The sequence below is a fragment of the Phaenicophaeus curvirostris genome, chromosome 6 (genome assembly GCF_032191515.1).
Source record: "Phaenicophaeus curvirostris isolate KB17595 chromosome 6, BPBGC_Pcur_1.0, whole genome shotgun sequence".
Lineage (NCBI taxonomy): Eukaryota > Metazoa > Chordata > Aves > Cuculiformes > Cuculidae > Phaenicophaeus > Phaenicophaeus curvirostris.
Window position 1 is genome coordinate 773,031 of NC_091397.1, and position 13,797 is coordinate 786,827.

At 61.9% G+C, this 13,797-nt stretch overlaps 1 protein-coding gene across 1 annotated transcript; it reads left to right on the forward strand.

Moving 5' to 3' along the window:
* The first annotated feature begins 567 nt into the window (after positions 1-567).
* On the forward strand, positions 568-11,143 carry CSPG5 (chondroitin sulfate proteoglycan 5). The gene is made up of 5 exons (XM_069859172.1): positions 568-697; positions 3,176-4,439; positions 6,545-6,733; positions 8,160-8,232; positions 10,940-11,143. Exons 1-5 carry the CDS (start codon positions 637-639, stop codon positions 11,102-11,104), a joined length of 1,752 nt encoding a protein of 583 aa, XP_069715273.1. The 5' UTR covers positions 568-636; the 3' UTR covers positions 11,105-11,143.
* Positions 11,144-13,797: the final 2,654 nt, after the last annotated feature.

The window sequence follows — 13,797 nt, forward strand, 5'->3', positions numbered from 1 at the left end:
TACCCTAGGATGGGATGCAGGGATGAATTGCCCCGGGGGGAGATGCAGGGATGGGTCCCCTCGGGGAGGGGATGAAGGGATAGGGATGCAGGGATGGGTCCCCTAGGATGGGATGCAGGGATGGGGATACAGGGATAGGGATGCAGGGATGGGTCCCCTAGGATGGGATGCAGGGATAGGTCCCCTGGGGGAGATGTAGGGATAAGTCCCCTGGGGGGGATGCAGGGATGGGGATGCAGGGATGCTCCCCTAGGATGGGACGCCGGGATGCGTTCCCTGGGGGAGAGGATGCAGGGCTGGGGCTGCAGGGATGCTCCCCTAGGTCCATCCCTACGATGGGATGCAGGGATGGGTCCCCTGGGGGGGGTGATACAGGGTCGGGTCCCCCCGGGGCATCCCGGGGATGCTGCTGTCGGTGGCGGGGGGGGGGGGTCCCTCTGCCGCATCCCGGAGCCTCAAACCGCGGCTCCCGGCGTCCCTCCGAGCCCCGCGGGCGGAGCCGGTGCCTCCCCCCCCCGCCCCGTTTCTCTCCAACCCCCCCCCCCCCCCCAAGCTCCATCCCCTCCCCGCCCGTGCGGAGCGGGGGCGCGGGCGGAGCCGCTGCCGGTGCCGGCCCCGCGGTCCCTCCATGTCGCCATGGCCCCCGCGCCTGCCCGGCCACAAGCCCTGGCCCTGCTGCTCGCCCTCGGCGCCCTCGGTGCGTACCGGGATGGGGAGGGGGGGGGCGAGCATCCTGCACTTGGATATGGGGTGGGGGGGGGGGCGGGACACCGGGGACATCCCTGCATCCCCCCTCCCGGGGCCGCATCCTGCACCGGGGGGGATGGTACCCACCCCAGGGGGTCGGATCCTGCACCGGGGGGTGAAGGGGGGGCTGGTACCCACCCCAGGGGGTCGGATCCTGCACTGGGGAACCGGGTCCTGGGCTCGGATGCTGCTCCAGGAGGACCGGGAGGGACCGTTTCCCAATCCCAGGGTCGGATCCTGCACCGGGAATCATGTCCTGGGGCTGGATGCTGCACCGGGGGGACCGGGGGGGACCATTTCCCTCTCCCAGGGTCGGATCCTGCACTGGGGGAATCGGGTCCTGGGCATGGATGCTGCACCGATCCCTCTCCTTGGATCAGATTTAGGGGCTGATCACCTGTAGGAGACCAGGAATGTCGGGGTGGGGGGGACCCCTGGATCTGCGGGAGCCGGAGGATGGAGGGGGATCCCCTTCCCCAGGCTGGATCCCCTTGCAGGGGGGGCTCAATCCTGTTTTTTTGGGGGTGGGGGAGCTGGATCCCCTTTATGCATGGGGTGCGTCTGTGGGAACCAGGGAAAGGCTGGATCCCCCTGCTGGGAGGTGGATTCCTTTGGAGGAGAAGCGGAGCGGGATCCCCTGGTGTGGCTGGGATGCATCTGCAGGAGCCTGAGGAGGGGCTGGATTCCCATGGAGGAGGGGGTGGATCCCTCTGGAGGGGCTGGATCCTCCTGGGGTTATGGAATTCACTTGCAGGAACCAGACAGGGCTGGATCCCCTTGCAGGGTGGGCTGGATCCCTTTGTGGGGACCTGGATCCTTTTGCAGGGAGCTGGATCCCTTGGTGGGGAGCTGGATCCCCTTGTAGGGCTCTGCATCCCCTTGCAGGGGGGCTGGATCCCCTTCTAAAGGAGCTGGATCTGCTAGGGGGGGGCTGGATCCACTTGTAGGGCTCTGCATCCCTTTGCAGGGGGGCTGGATCCCCTTCTAAAGGAGCTGGATCTGCTTGGGGGGGCTGGATCCCATTGCAGGGGGGCTGGATCTGCTTGGGGGGGCTGGATCCCATTGCAGGGGAGCTGGATCCCCTTCTAAAGGATCTGGATCTGCTTGGGGGGACTGGATCCCATTGCAGGGGGGCTGGATCCACTTCTAAAGGAGCTGGATCTGCTGGGGGGGGCTGGATCCCATTGCAGGGGAGCTGGATCCACTTCTAAAGGGTCTGGATCTGCTGGGGGGGCTGGATCCCATTGCAGGGAGCTGGATCCCCTTCTAAAGGAGCTGGATCTCCTTGGGGGGGCTGGATCCCATTGCAGGGGAGCTGGATCCACTTCTAAAGTGTCTGGATCTGCTGGGGGGGCTGGATCCCATTGCAGGGAGCTGGATTCCCTTGTGTGTACAGGCTGCAATTACAGGAACGGGAGGAAGGGTGGATCCTCTTGGAGGATGGGGGGGCTGTAGATCCCGTTGTGTTTGCAGGGTACCCTTGCAGGAACTAGAGAGGAGGGCTAGATCCCCGTGCAAGGGGCTGGATCTAATTGAGGGGTAAGGGGAGCAGGATCTTGATGGAGTCCCTTGCGGAGGGGCTGGATCCCTTTGGAGGAGGCTGGATCTCCCTGCAGAGGGGCTGGATCCCTTTGGGGGAGCTGAATCCCCTTGCAGAGGGGCTGGATCCCTTGTTGGGGGGGCAAATCCCTTTGCAGAGGGGCTGGATCCCTTTCCAGGCAGCTGAATCCCTTGTCGGAGGGGGCTGTATCCCCTTGCAGAGGGGCCGAATCCCTTTCCAGGGGGCCGAATCCCTTGTTGGGGGGGCAAATCCCCTTGCAGGAGGGTTGGATCCCTTTCCAAGAGGCTGAATCCCTTGTTGAGGGGGCTGAATCCCCTTACAGAGGGGCTGGATCCTTTTCCAGGGGGCTGAATCCTTTGTCAGGGGGGCTGAATCCCCTTGCAGAGGGGCTGGATCCCTTTCCAGGAGGCTGGATCCCTTGTTGGGGGGGCTGTATCCCCTTGCAGAGGGGTTGGACCCTTTGAGGGGGGTGTTGGATCTCTTTTGGGGGGGCTGAATCCCCTTGCAGAGGTGTTGGATCCCTTTATAAGGGGCTGGATCCCCTTTTGGGGGGGTCAGAACTCTTGGCTGGGTGTCTGGTCCAGGGCAGCTTGGTTTGGGGGGGCTTTATCACCCTGGGGGGGGGTCACAGACTTGGAGGGTGAGGACTGGGGCTGCCGTGGGTGTGGGGGGACCCACAGAACTGGGCTTTGCCCCTTCAGTCCCCATGCGAGGCCAGAAAGACTTGGGGTGCAGCCCCCTCTCCAAATATCTCGGCGTGGTGGGTGCAAGCTCAAGGTGATGGGGACCCCCCCCCAAAGCTCTCCAGGCTCCCCAGGGCGTGGGGGCCACCTCTGACCCATCTTTTTCTCCTGTTCCCCATCCCAGCATCCGCGTGGGCTCCCCAAAACTCCAGCGAGGCCGAAGGGAGGAGAGGCTGGCCGAGCAGAGACCCCGCGGGGAGACCCACCAACGCCACCAACCCTGGAGATGCCACCACGGGCGGGGGACACCCTCCATCGGGACCCCAATTAGAGCCCCCAGCGAGGGGTACGGCCACCAGGGACCCAGCGGCGGCGCCCGAGGGGTGCGTGGGGTGCACCGGGGAGGGCGACGCCAGCGCTCTGCCCCCCAAATTCAACGCGATGGGTGACGCGGCGGTGACCTGGCCGGGGGACGCGGGGATGGTGGCTCTCGGGAGCCCCGAAGAGCCGGGCAGCGGCGAGCGGCCCACGCGAGCCTCCTTGACCGAGCCGGAGGGGTTCGGGGGGCTGACGGCGGCTCCGTCGAGCCCCCCAGCTCCGCGCGTGGCCACCGATGCGTCCGAATCGGAGCTCTTGCTGGTGGCCGAGGGGGCGGCCGCCCCGCGGACCCCCTTGCCGGGGGACGCCAGCCCCGTGCCGCGCGTGGTGGGGGACTCGGGGCGCGGGCAGGAGCTCTGGGTGGCCACGTCCAGCCCAGCCCCGGCCCAGGGGGCTCGTGGCCGCACGGATCTGACGTGGCTGGAGGTGGAGGAGCCCATCACCGGCACGCCGGCCACCTCCGAGCCGCCCACCGACCGGACGGCTTCCGAGATCATCGACGTCGACTACTACGACCTCTTTGAGGGGGGCGAAGGGTTGGGGGGCTTCCCCGGGGGTGCCCGGGGGGCAGGCGGCTCGGCGCGGCGGCGAGAGCCGGAGGGAGCCGCCACGCCGTGGGCGCTCCACGAGCTCTACGATGACTTCACGCCCTTCGACGAAGCCGATTTCTACCCCACCACGTCCTTCTACGCCGACGGGGAGGAGGAGGACGAGCTGGAGGAGGAGGAGGAGGAGGAGGAAGACGAGGACGAAGAAGATGGGGGGCTGGAGGATGAGAACGGCTACCGCTTGCCCACCCCGGCCGTGCCCGGCGCTCGACCGGCACCGCGGGAGCCCCAACCCACCGGCCAAGCCGAGGTGGCCCCAGCGCAGCCCTCGAGCGGGATGGGGGGCAGCCCCACGGCACGGCCGCGACCCGGGGAGCGGGGCCAGCTGGAGAACGGAACCGAGTGCCGGAGCGGCTACGTCCGGCACAACAGCTCCTGCCGCTCCGTCTGCGACCTCGTCCCCAGCTACTGCCACAACGGCGGCCAGTGCTACCTGGTGGAGAGCCACGGGGCCTTCTGCAGGTAAGGGACGGGGACCCCGGGACCTGGGGGAGGTGGAGGGCGTGCGGTGGGGGCTTCTCATGCCAGTGCAACCTCTCCCTGGGCTCTCCATCCCCGTGTACTTCATCCTTGGACTCTCCATCCCCATGCTCTCCATCCCTCATATCTCCATCCCCAATCTCTCCATCCCCATGCTCTCCATCCCTCATCTCTCCATCCCCATGCTCTCCATCCCTCATCCCTCCATCCCCGTGCACTTCATCCTTGGACTCTCCATCCCCATGCTCTCCATCCCTCATCTCTCCATCCCCATGCTCTCCATCCCTCATCCCTCCATCCCCATGCACTTCATCCTTGGACTCTCCATCCCCATGCACTTCATCCTTGGACTCTCCATCCCCATGCTCTCCATCCCTCAACTCTCCTTCCCCATGCTCTCCATCCCTCATCTCTCCTTCCCCATGCACTTCATCCTTGGACTCTCCATCCCCATGCTCTCCATCCCTCATCTCTCCTTCCCCATGGACCCCATCCCTCATCTTCCCATCCCCATGGACCCCATCCCTGAGCTCTCCATCCCCATGGACCCCATCTCCAGGTTCTCCATCCCCGTGCACCCCATTCCTGAGCTCTCCATCTCCATGCACCTCACCCCTCATCTCTCCATCCCCATGGACCTCATCCCTCATCTCCCCATTCCCGTGCACCCCATCCCTCATCTTTCCATGCCCATTGACCCCATCCCTCATCTTTCCATCCCCATAGACCCCATCTCCAGGCTCTCCATCCGCATGCACCCCATCCCTCATCTTTCTATCCCCATGAACCCCATCTCCAAGCTCCCCATCCCCATGGTCCCCATCTCCAGGCTCCCCATCCCCATGGACCCCATCCCTCATCTCTCCATCCCCCTTGCTCCCCACGCCTGTTCCTCTGGAGCTCGGAGGGCCTTTCCCTGCCCCCCGAGAGGCGGCTGCTGAGGAATTAGGTCAGAGCCGCCCAGCCGAGGCTCCGCGGCCGCCGTGCTAATCGGCCCCGGCAGATTGTGCCCGGGGAGGGCTGCGCAGTACGGCTCGGCACGCATCCTGCGCCTGGCACGGAGCCACCTGCCGGGGGGGACGCCAGCGTGCGGCGTGATGGGGCTGTGTCCCCCCACATCCCGCTGGACACCCCACCACCCACTGGGGAACCATGAGCGCGGGGGATGAACATCACCTGGAGGACCCCAACCCTGCTCCTGGTGTCCCCTGATGTCCCCAGCTCTTGGGGTGGCCTGTTAATCTCATAGAATCACAGAATCACCAGGTTGGAAGAGACCAATCACCAGGTTGGATCATGGAGTCCAACCATCCCCATCAATCACTGACCCGTGTCCCTCAGCACCTCGGCCACCCGGCCCTTCAACCCCTCCAGGGAAGGGGACTCAACCCCTGGTGGAGCTTGAGGCCATTCCCTCTCGTCTTGTCCCCTGTCCCTTGGGAGAAGAGCCCAGCTCCCTCCTCTCCACAACCTCCTCTCAGGGAGTTGGAGAGAGCAATGAGGTGCAGGACGTGGCATTTGGCCTCGTTAACCCTCATCCCGTTGGTCTCAGCTCATGGATCCAGCCTGTTCAGGTCCCTTTGGAGCCTCCCGACCCTCCAGCAGATCCAGCTCCCACCCAGCTCAGTGTCACCCCCAGACTTGCTCAGGGGGCCCTCGAGGCCTCCATCCAGGTCGTTGATGAAGACCCTGAGCAGGGCTGGACCCAGCGCTGAGCCCTGGGGACACCACTTGTCACTGGCCTCCAGCTGGAGGTAACTCCATCTCCCCTCACTCTCTGGACCCTCCACCCAACCACTTTTCCACCCAGGAGCTCGTTCCCCCTTCCAGGCCCCAGGGTGACAGTTTCCCAAGCAGAATCCTGTGAGAAACCATCTCAAAGGCTTTGCTGAAGCCCAAGAAGATCCCTCCCCAGCCTTTCCCCCATCCCGTAGTCAGTCACTTTCTCACAGAAGGCCATCGGGTTGGTTTGGCAAGATCCCCCATCAGCCACTCATCATTTACAGATATCGGCGTCCCCGGAAGACGCTCTGGGTGACGGGGACGTGTTTTTGGGGTCGGGGGTCCCTAACCGCCTCCCCTCGCAGGTGCAACACGCAGGACTACACGTGGCACAAGGGCATGCGCTGCGAGGCCATCGTCACCGACTTCCAGGTGCTCTGCGTGGCCGTGGGCTCGGCCGCCCTCGTGGTGCTGCTGCTCTTCATGCTCACCGTCTTCTTCGCCAAGAAGCTCTACCTGCTCAAGACGGAGAACAGCAAGCTGCGCAAGACCAAGTGAGTGGCCTCCAGACGGGGCTGGGAGCCCTAAAACTGTCCCCGAACGCTCCGGGGTGGCACCTGGACACCCTCAGAGCCTTCAGGTGGCCTCGGCTCTTGCTGGTGGCACCAGGGTTTGACGTGTCTTCGGGATCCCCCCCCGGTGCAGATGGTGTCACGGTGGGTGGGAAAGCTCCTGCTCCACCGTTAATCCTTTAAAGCTGACTGGCACCAGTTAATCTGCTGCACTGGGAGCCGGGGCCACCGGCTGGGGTCACCGCGCTGCCCAGGGGCCACCGGAGATGGGCTCCAACGTGTCCCCAGGGAGAGGTTTGGGGATGACAGGAGCGTAGGGTCACCCCCCCGCCCAGCTCCAGCAATTGCTCCCCAGCTCCCTGCAGCCAAGGAGGAGGAAACCCTCCCAGCCTGGGTCCCTAATGAGCTGTTAATTAGCGTTGGGAAGTGCCAAGTGTAATTAGCAGCCAGCTCAGTGCCAGCCAGTGGGTCTTCTCCAACCCTGAGAGGCTGCAGCTCGAGTTGGCCTTGGGCTCACCCCTCCCCTGCTTAGAGCTGGGGACACTGAGCCTCCCAGGCCACCAAATCTGGGGACACTGAGCCCCAAACCTCCATCCCTGGGGACATTGAGCCCCTAAACCTCCATCCCTGGGGACACTGAGCCCCTAAACCTCCATCCCTGGGGACACTGAGTCCCAGAACCCCAGATCTGGGGACCCTGAGCCCCAAACCTCCATCCCTGGGGACATTGAGCCCACAGACCCCAGATCTGGGGACACTGAGCCCCCAAACCTCCATCCCTGGGGACATTGAGCCCACAGACCCCAGATCTGGGGAGCACTAAGCCCCCCAGATCCTCAGAGATGGGGATATTTAACCCCTAAATCCTCAGATGTGGGGGGTACGTGGCTTCCAAACCTCCAGATCTGGGGACATTGAGCCCCAAAGCTTCTGTCCCTGGGGACATGAAGCCTCCAAACCCCAGAGCTGGGGTCATATACTCCCCAAACCTCCAGAACTGGAGACATTTAGCCTCCAAACCCCAGTTCTGGAGACATTTAGCCCCTCAAAGCTCCATCTCTAGGGTCATTAGCCCCCAAACCTCCAGATTTGGAGACATTTAGCCCCCAAACCTCCAGATCTGGGGACATTTAGCTCCCAAACCTCCATCCCTGGGGATTTTGAGCCCAGAACCCCAGATCTGGGGACGCTGAGCCCCCAAACCTCCATCCCTGGGGACATTTAGCCCCCAAAGCTCCATCCCTGGGGACACTGAGCTTCCAAACCTCCATCCCTGGGGACACTGAGCCCCCAAAGCTCCATCCCTGGGGACGTTTACCCCCTCAGCACCAGGTTGACCCCAAAATGCAGTTGTGGGGTGCCGGGGGCGCTGGGTCTCACCGTTCTGCTCTCCTCCTCCCCCCGGCAGATACCGCACCCCGTCCGAGCTGCACAACGACAACTTCTCCCTCTCCACCATCGCCGAGGGCTCCCACCCAAACGTAAGGAGGCTTTGTGGCACCATCCCCACCTCCCACCAGCTGCTCTGCCCTTGTCCCTCTGTCCAGTAACATCTCGTCTGTCTGTCCCCACCCCAACCTGAGGTCCTTGCACTGCCAGGGGAGTTGGTGGCATCACCACTGGGTCGCTCCGCAGCCTCCTGTCCCCATCCCACGGCGGCCACCGCTCTGTCCCTTCTCTGTTGGGTCCTGCCGTGTCCATCCTGAGTCGCTGTCACCCTCTGTCCTCCTACCCTGTCCTCGTGGTTCCCCAAGGAGCCACCATCCAGAACTGCGGGGCCACCACTTCAAGGAGGGGGTGGCTGGTGCCACGTGGCTCCAGCCGACGAGGCTCCTCATGATGCTCCTTGTGGCCGATGATGCCACAGGGAGGACCAGCAGAGGACACCCAGCAGCGGAGAGTGATGCTGGGGGATGGAACTCTCCAGGATGCTGCTGGATGAGGGTTAACGAGGCCAAATGGTGGGTCCTGCCCTTGGGGCACAAGAACCCTGGGCAGCTCCAGCCTAGGAGAAGGCTGGCTGGAAAGGGCCTGGAGGAGAAGGACCTGGGGGGGTTGGTTGGACAGGAGCCAGCAGGGGCCCAGGGGGCCAAGAAGGCCAAGGGCATCTTGGCTTGGAGCAGAGCCGGCGTGGCCAGCAGGGCCAGGGAGGTTCTTCTCCCTCTGGATTTGATGCTGGTGAGGCCACAGCTCGAATCCTGGGGTCAGTTCTGGGCCCCTCACTCCAAGAAAGACCTTGAGGGGCTGGAGAACGTCTGGAGAAGGGAACGGAGCTGGGGAAGGGGCTGGAGAACAAGGGTTAGGAGGAGCGGCTGAGAGAGCTGGGGGGGTTCAGCCTGGAGAAGAGGAGGCTGAGAGGAGACCTCATTGCTCTCTCCCTGAGAGGAGGTTGTGGAGAGGAGGGAGCTGGGCTCTTCTCCCAAGGGACAGGGGACAGGACGAGAGGGAATGGCCTCAAGCTCCACCAGGGGAGGCTCAGGCTGGACATCAGGATGAATTTCTTCCTGGAAAGGGTGCTTGGTCCCTGTCGGAGGCTGCCCAGGGAGGGGATTGAGTCCCCTTCCCTGGAGGGGTTTAAGGGCCGGGTGGCCGAGGTGCTGAGGGACACGGGTCAGTGATTGATGGGGATGGTTGGACTCCATGATCTGGTGGGTCTCTTCCAACCTGGTGATTCTGTGATTCTATGGTGTGGTCAGGATGTGGCCTCCTGCGTAGCCCTGGTTGCCCTCCCATCCTCTTGTCTTTCAAACCGAAACAGAGAGAAGCGAAGGGCTTTGCCGAGCACGACCCGGAGGAGAAGCGTAGGTCCCTCTAGCCTTTGCCTTAGCCCTGAGATGGTTCTTCTCCTCATCTTCTGACGTCCTTTAGCAGCCGTAGCATCTGCCAAGCCACCCTGGCAGGAGGCTCCTGGAGCCGGCTTGCTCGCCGCTGCGGAGAGGACACACCTTGGGATGAGTTTGGTGCTGCTGCTTGGTATCTCGCTGGGGTCCAACCCACCCCTTGTCCCCTCTGGGATGTGGAGGGCTCGGTCCTGCAGCAGAACGTGGTGGCCGGGACGCAGCTTGTGGAGGACGCGGGTCCTGCAGCGGCGTGGGATGCCCGGGATGGAGCGTCCCGAGGATGCGGAGGGGACAGCAGCGTCAACACCCCTGGGAAAGGGGGGTTTGGGGACACGTGGTGCAGCTCCTCCACTTAGAGAGGAGCTTGGTGCCCTGGCGGTGGTGCCCATCCCGTGGGGTTTGCTGTGACCCCAAACCAGCTGGGAATCGCTCATAGAAACCACCCAGAAGATAGAGGTTTCCCATCTTTATATGAGCCAGGTCTTTGGTGTCTCCATCCATCCTCCACGTGGCTCCAGGAGCACCAAATCCGCTATGAAGCTGGTGGAAGCCTCAACCCCATGAGCCGTTGCACCCTTGGAGACCTCCAAGACCCCAGAGATGAGGGCTCATCCTGACCTGCCAGCAACGCCGGAGACACCAGGACCACCCAGGCACGGACGTTCCCCAAAGCTCAACCCTGGTGCCAGTGGGACTTCTCTCCCCACGGATGCTGGACCAGATGCTCCCAGCAGCTGTCGGGGAGATGTTAGGAAGAGGCAACCTCGTCTTTGCCACCAAATCTGGCTGTACACGGGAAAAATACCACAATAAATCCAACCCCTCGGGTCTCCTGCCAAGCGCCGCTTGGCGAGTTGCTAATTGGTGTGGATGGAGATGATGGGACGAGCTGGGAGGAGAAATGGGATGGTGGTGGGATGGTGGGAGCGGTGAGTGGGACAGCTGCGTGGCTCCTGAGTGCGGTTGGTGAGAGTTTTTTGAGTGCTGGAGGTGTGGGGACCTCATCTGATCCAGTGGGATCACGGCGGGTGGAACTGGATGGGCGTTGAGGTCTCTTCCAACCCAACTCAACCCATTCCATGAAACCCAACCCACGGTGGGGAACAGCAGCAGGTGGTGGGATCCTGTCACCCATCGGCTCCCCTGGTGCCGGGAGCTCCGTTCTCCCCCCATTCCAAGCTGTGCGCTGGTGGGGAAGGACATTTCTAACCACTCTGCATCCTATGTTGGTGGTAGAGACATTGGTGATAGAGACGTTGGTGGTAGAGACGTTGGTTCCTTCACCTGTTCCATCCTTCCACGTCCTCCACGTCGCGGTCATCTCCTAACCTTCCATCTCTCCTACCAGGATGACCCCAACGCTCCCCACAAGCTGCAGGACTCCTTGAAATCCTGCCTGAAGGACGAGGAGCCCTTCAACATCCACAACTCGACGTCGCCCAAGCACGACGGCGGCGGCAAAGGGGAGCAGGACGGCGGTGAAATCAACTGCCTCCAGAACAACTTGACGTGAAGCAGGAGGAGGAGAAGGCGGCGAGAGCGGGACCCAACCCTCCCGCGTCCCGCTCTGCGGATCTCCTGCCTCCTCCCCACCCGGTGTCTCTTTATTCCCGCGCCCTGGCATGCTTTGGTGTGTTTTGTACAGAGGAAAAGAAAACAAATTCATTCATAATCCTACAAAACCGAAGGGGTTTTTGGCCGCGTCGTGTCGTGGGGGTGTTTGGTTCGTGCTCCGTGTTTTCTTGCTTGGGTTAGTGCCGCGCTGTGATTTCTAAACCTTTGCCGTCCCGCAACTGACTTTTTTTGTACTTCTACCCCACTTTTTTTGAAATACAGGTTAAAAACAACAACAAAAAAAAAAAAAGGAAGATCTTCAATAAAACATGGTTTGTTTTTTTTTTTTAAGTTAAGCCTCTTGTCAGTGCTTGTGGTCTCCCAACACGGACACCATTCTGATTCCTCCGAGTCCCATCCGAGCATCAAGGGAGGGGATTGTCCCCTCTGCTCCTCTCTGGGAGACCTCAGCTGGAGGGTTGGGGCCAGCTCTGGAATCCTCAGCAGGAGGAGGAGATGGAGCTGTTGGAACGGGGCCAGAGGAGGCTCCAAGGATGATGCGAGGGCTGGAGAACCTCCCGTCCGAGGACAGGCTGAGAGAATTGGGATGTTCAGGAGAAGAGAAGGCTCCAGGGAGACCTTAGAGCAGCTTCCAGAACCTGAAGGGGCTCCAAGAGAGCTGGGGAGGGGCTGTTCCCAAAGGCTTGTGGGGATGGGATGAGGGGCAATGGGGACAAACTGGAGAGGGGCAGAGTTAGACTGGACAGGAGGAGGAATTTCTTCCATGAGGGTGGGGAGGAGCTGGAACAGGTTGCCCAGAGAAGCTGTGGCTGCCCCATCCCTGGAGGTGTTGAAGGCCACGTTGGATGGAGCTTGGAGCCCCTGATTCAGTGGGAGGTGTCCCTGCCCATGACACAGGGTTGGAACTGGATGATCTTTGAGGTCCCTTCCACCCCAACCATTCTCTGATTCTAACCCGCTCCCAGCCGTCTCCTGCCCTAAGAGCTCCCTGATGGAGCTACCTGGGATGTTGATGGGATTTAGGGCTCTGCAGCCAAAACGCTTCAGCGTTTCACCCCCTCCAGCTCCTCATTTCCATCCGGTTGTGGGATGGAGGAGGAAACCAGGCTCCTGCACTGTGGAAAACCCCCTGCTGGGTTTGATGATGCTGGCCCAGCTTCTGCTGGTGGGAATCAGCAGCACCTCCTGGTTGCGACCACCCTGTCCCAGTACCAAGCGTGGAGGGGGGTTTATTCTCTCTTCAGGGAACCCCAGCTCCCCAGCCACCTTCTCTTCCGTCTCGCTTCCCACACGAGCCGATGTCTTCCAGAGATGGTGTCACCCACAAGCCAAACCTCCCAGCTCCTCGAGAGGAAGGAAACGAAGCAATTAATCACCACTGAATATTAAATGTAGTGCACGTTAGGGATGCGGCTGGCGATCTCCCTGGAGCTAAAGCCGCAGCTCGGCGCGTTTGCAACGTTCCAAATATTTTTCGTGAGCTCTAAATTAATTCTCGGCTCACTCAGGGAGATTAAAAAGTGAGGGGTGGTGGTGGAAACCAGCAGATGATGCCAAGGGGTGACGCAAAGGAGAGCAAGAGGCTGGTCTGGATGCAAGGAGAGGTGGGATGGGATGGGATGGGATGGGATGGGATGGGATGGGATGGGATGGGATGGGATGGGATGGGGTGGGATGGGGTGGGATGGGGTGGGATGGGGTGGGATGGGATGGGATGGGGTGGGATGGGATGGGATGGGGTGGGATGGGATGGGATGGGATGGGATGGGATGGGGTGGGAAGGGGTGGGATGGGATGGGATGGGGTGGGATGGGGCAGCCAAAGAAAGAGTCCAACCAGTGAACATGCAGCCGCACGGTGGGCTCTGGAAACCATCTGATCCTTCCTGATGGTGCCTTGGATCCAGCCGGATGCTGCCTGGGGAAGAGAAGAAAATCTCCTTTGTAGGGAAGAAGCAGCTGTCAACATGCTGACCTCTCGAGCAGACAGAGAAAGCTCATCCCTGTTTAGCTCTCCAGCAGCAAGCAGGGCTTCTCCACCACAGCTGGTGTCACCTGGGAAGCAAGGTTGGCAAGGAACAGTTCATCCATCATGGATGGAGTCACCTTGGAGGTGAGGTTTGCACCGCACGACATCTCCATCACGGATGGAGCCACCTTGGAGGTGAGGTTGGCATGGAACAGCTCCTCCATCACGGATGGAGCCACCTTGGAGATGAGATTGGCCCCACACAGACCCTCCATCACATACAGAGCCACCTTGGAGGTGAGGCTGGCACCGCACGGCTCACCTATCATGGATGGAGCCACCTTGGAGGTGAGGCTGGCCCCGCACGGCTCACCTATCATGGATGGAGCCACCTTGGAGGACGGAGCCACCTTGGAGGTGGGGTTGCACGGCACAGCTCATCCATCCTGCCACAACCCATCCATCCCAGACCTCCCAAGGTTCCACGTGAAGGAACCTCCCAGGTGGACAAGGGAGCAACTGGGACTTCTCATCCTTTGCCACCCATTGTCCTTTCAGAGGAGCTCAGGACACAGTCAAGGAGAGCAGCAAAGGGAAACAGGGGACCAGGTTCTCCACAAACCCAGGTAGCTCCTCGGTGTTGAGATGGACCTGAGGAGGACT

What these genes read in the sequence shown, in the direction of transcription:
- CSPG5 (XM_069859172.1), top strand. Translation starts at nt 637, where the DNA reads ATGGCCCCCGCGCCTGCCCGGCCACAAGCCCTGGCCCTGCTGCTCGCC. An exon ending in AGCCACGGGGCCTTCTGCAG is followed by an intron (nt 4,440 to 6,544) that starts GTAAGGGACGGG and finishes CTCCCCTCGCAG; the next exon opens with GTGCAACACGCAGGACTACA. An exon ending in AGCAAGCTGCGCAAGACCAA is followed by an intron (nt 6,734 to 8,159) that starts GTGAGTGGCCTC and finishes TCCCCCCGGCAG; the next exon opens with ATACCGCACCCCGTCCGAGC.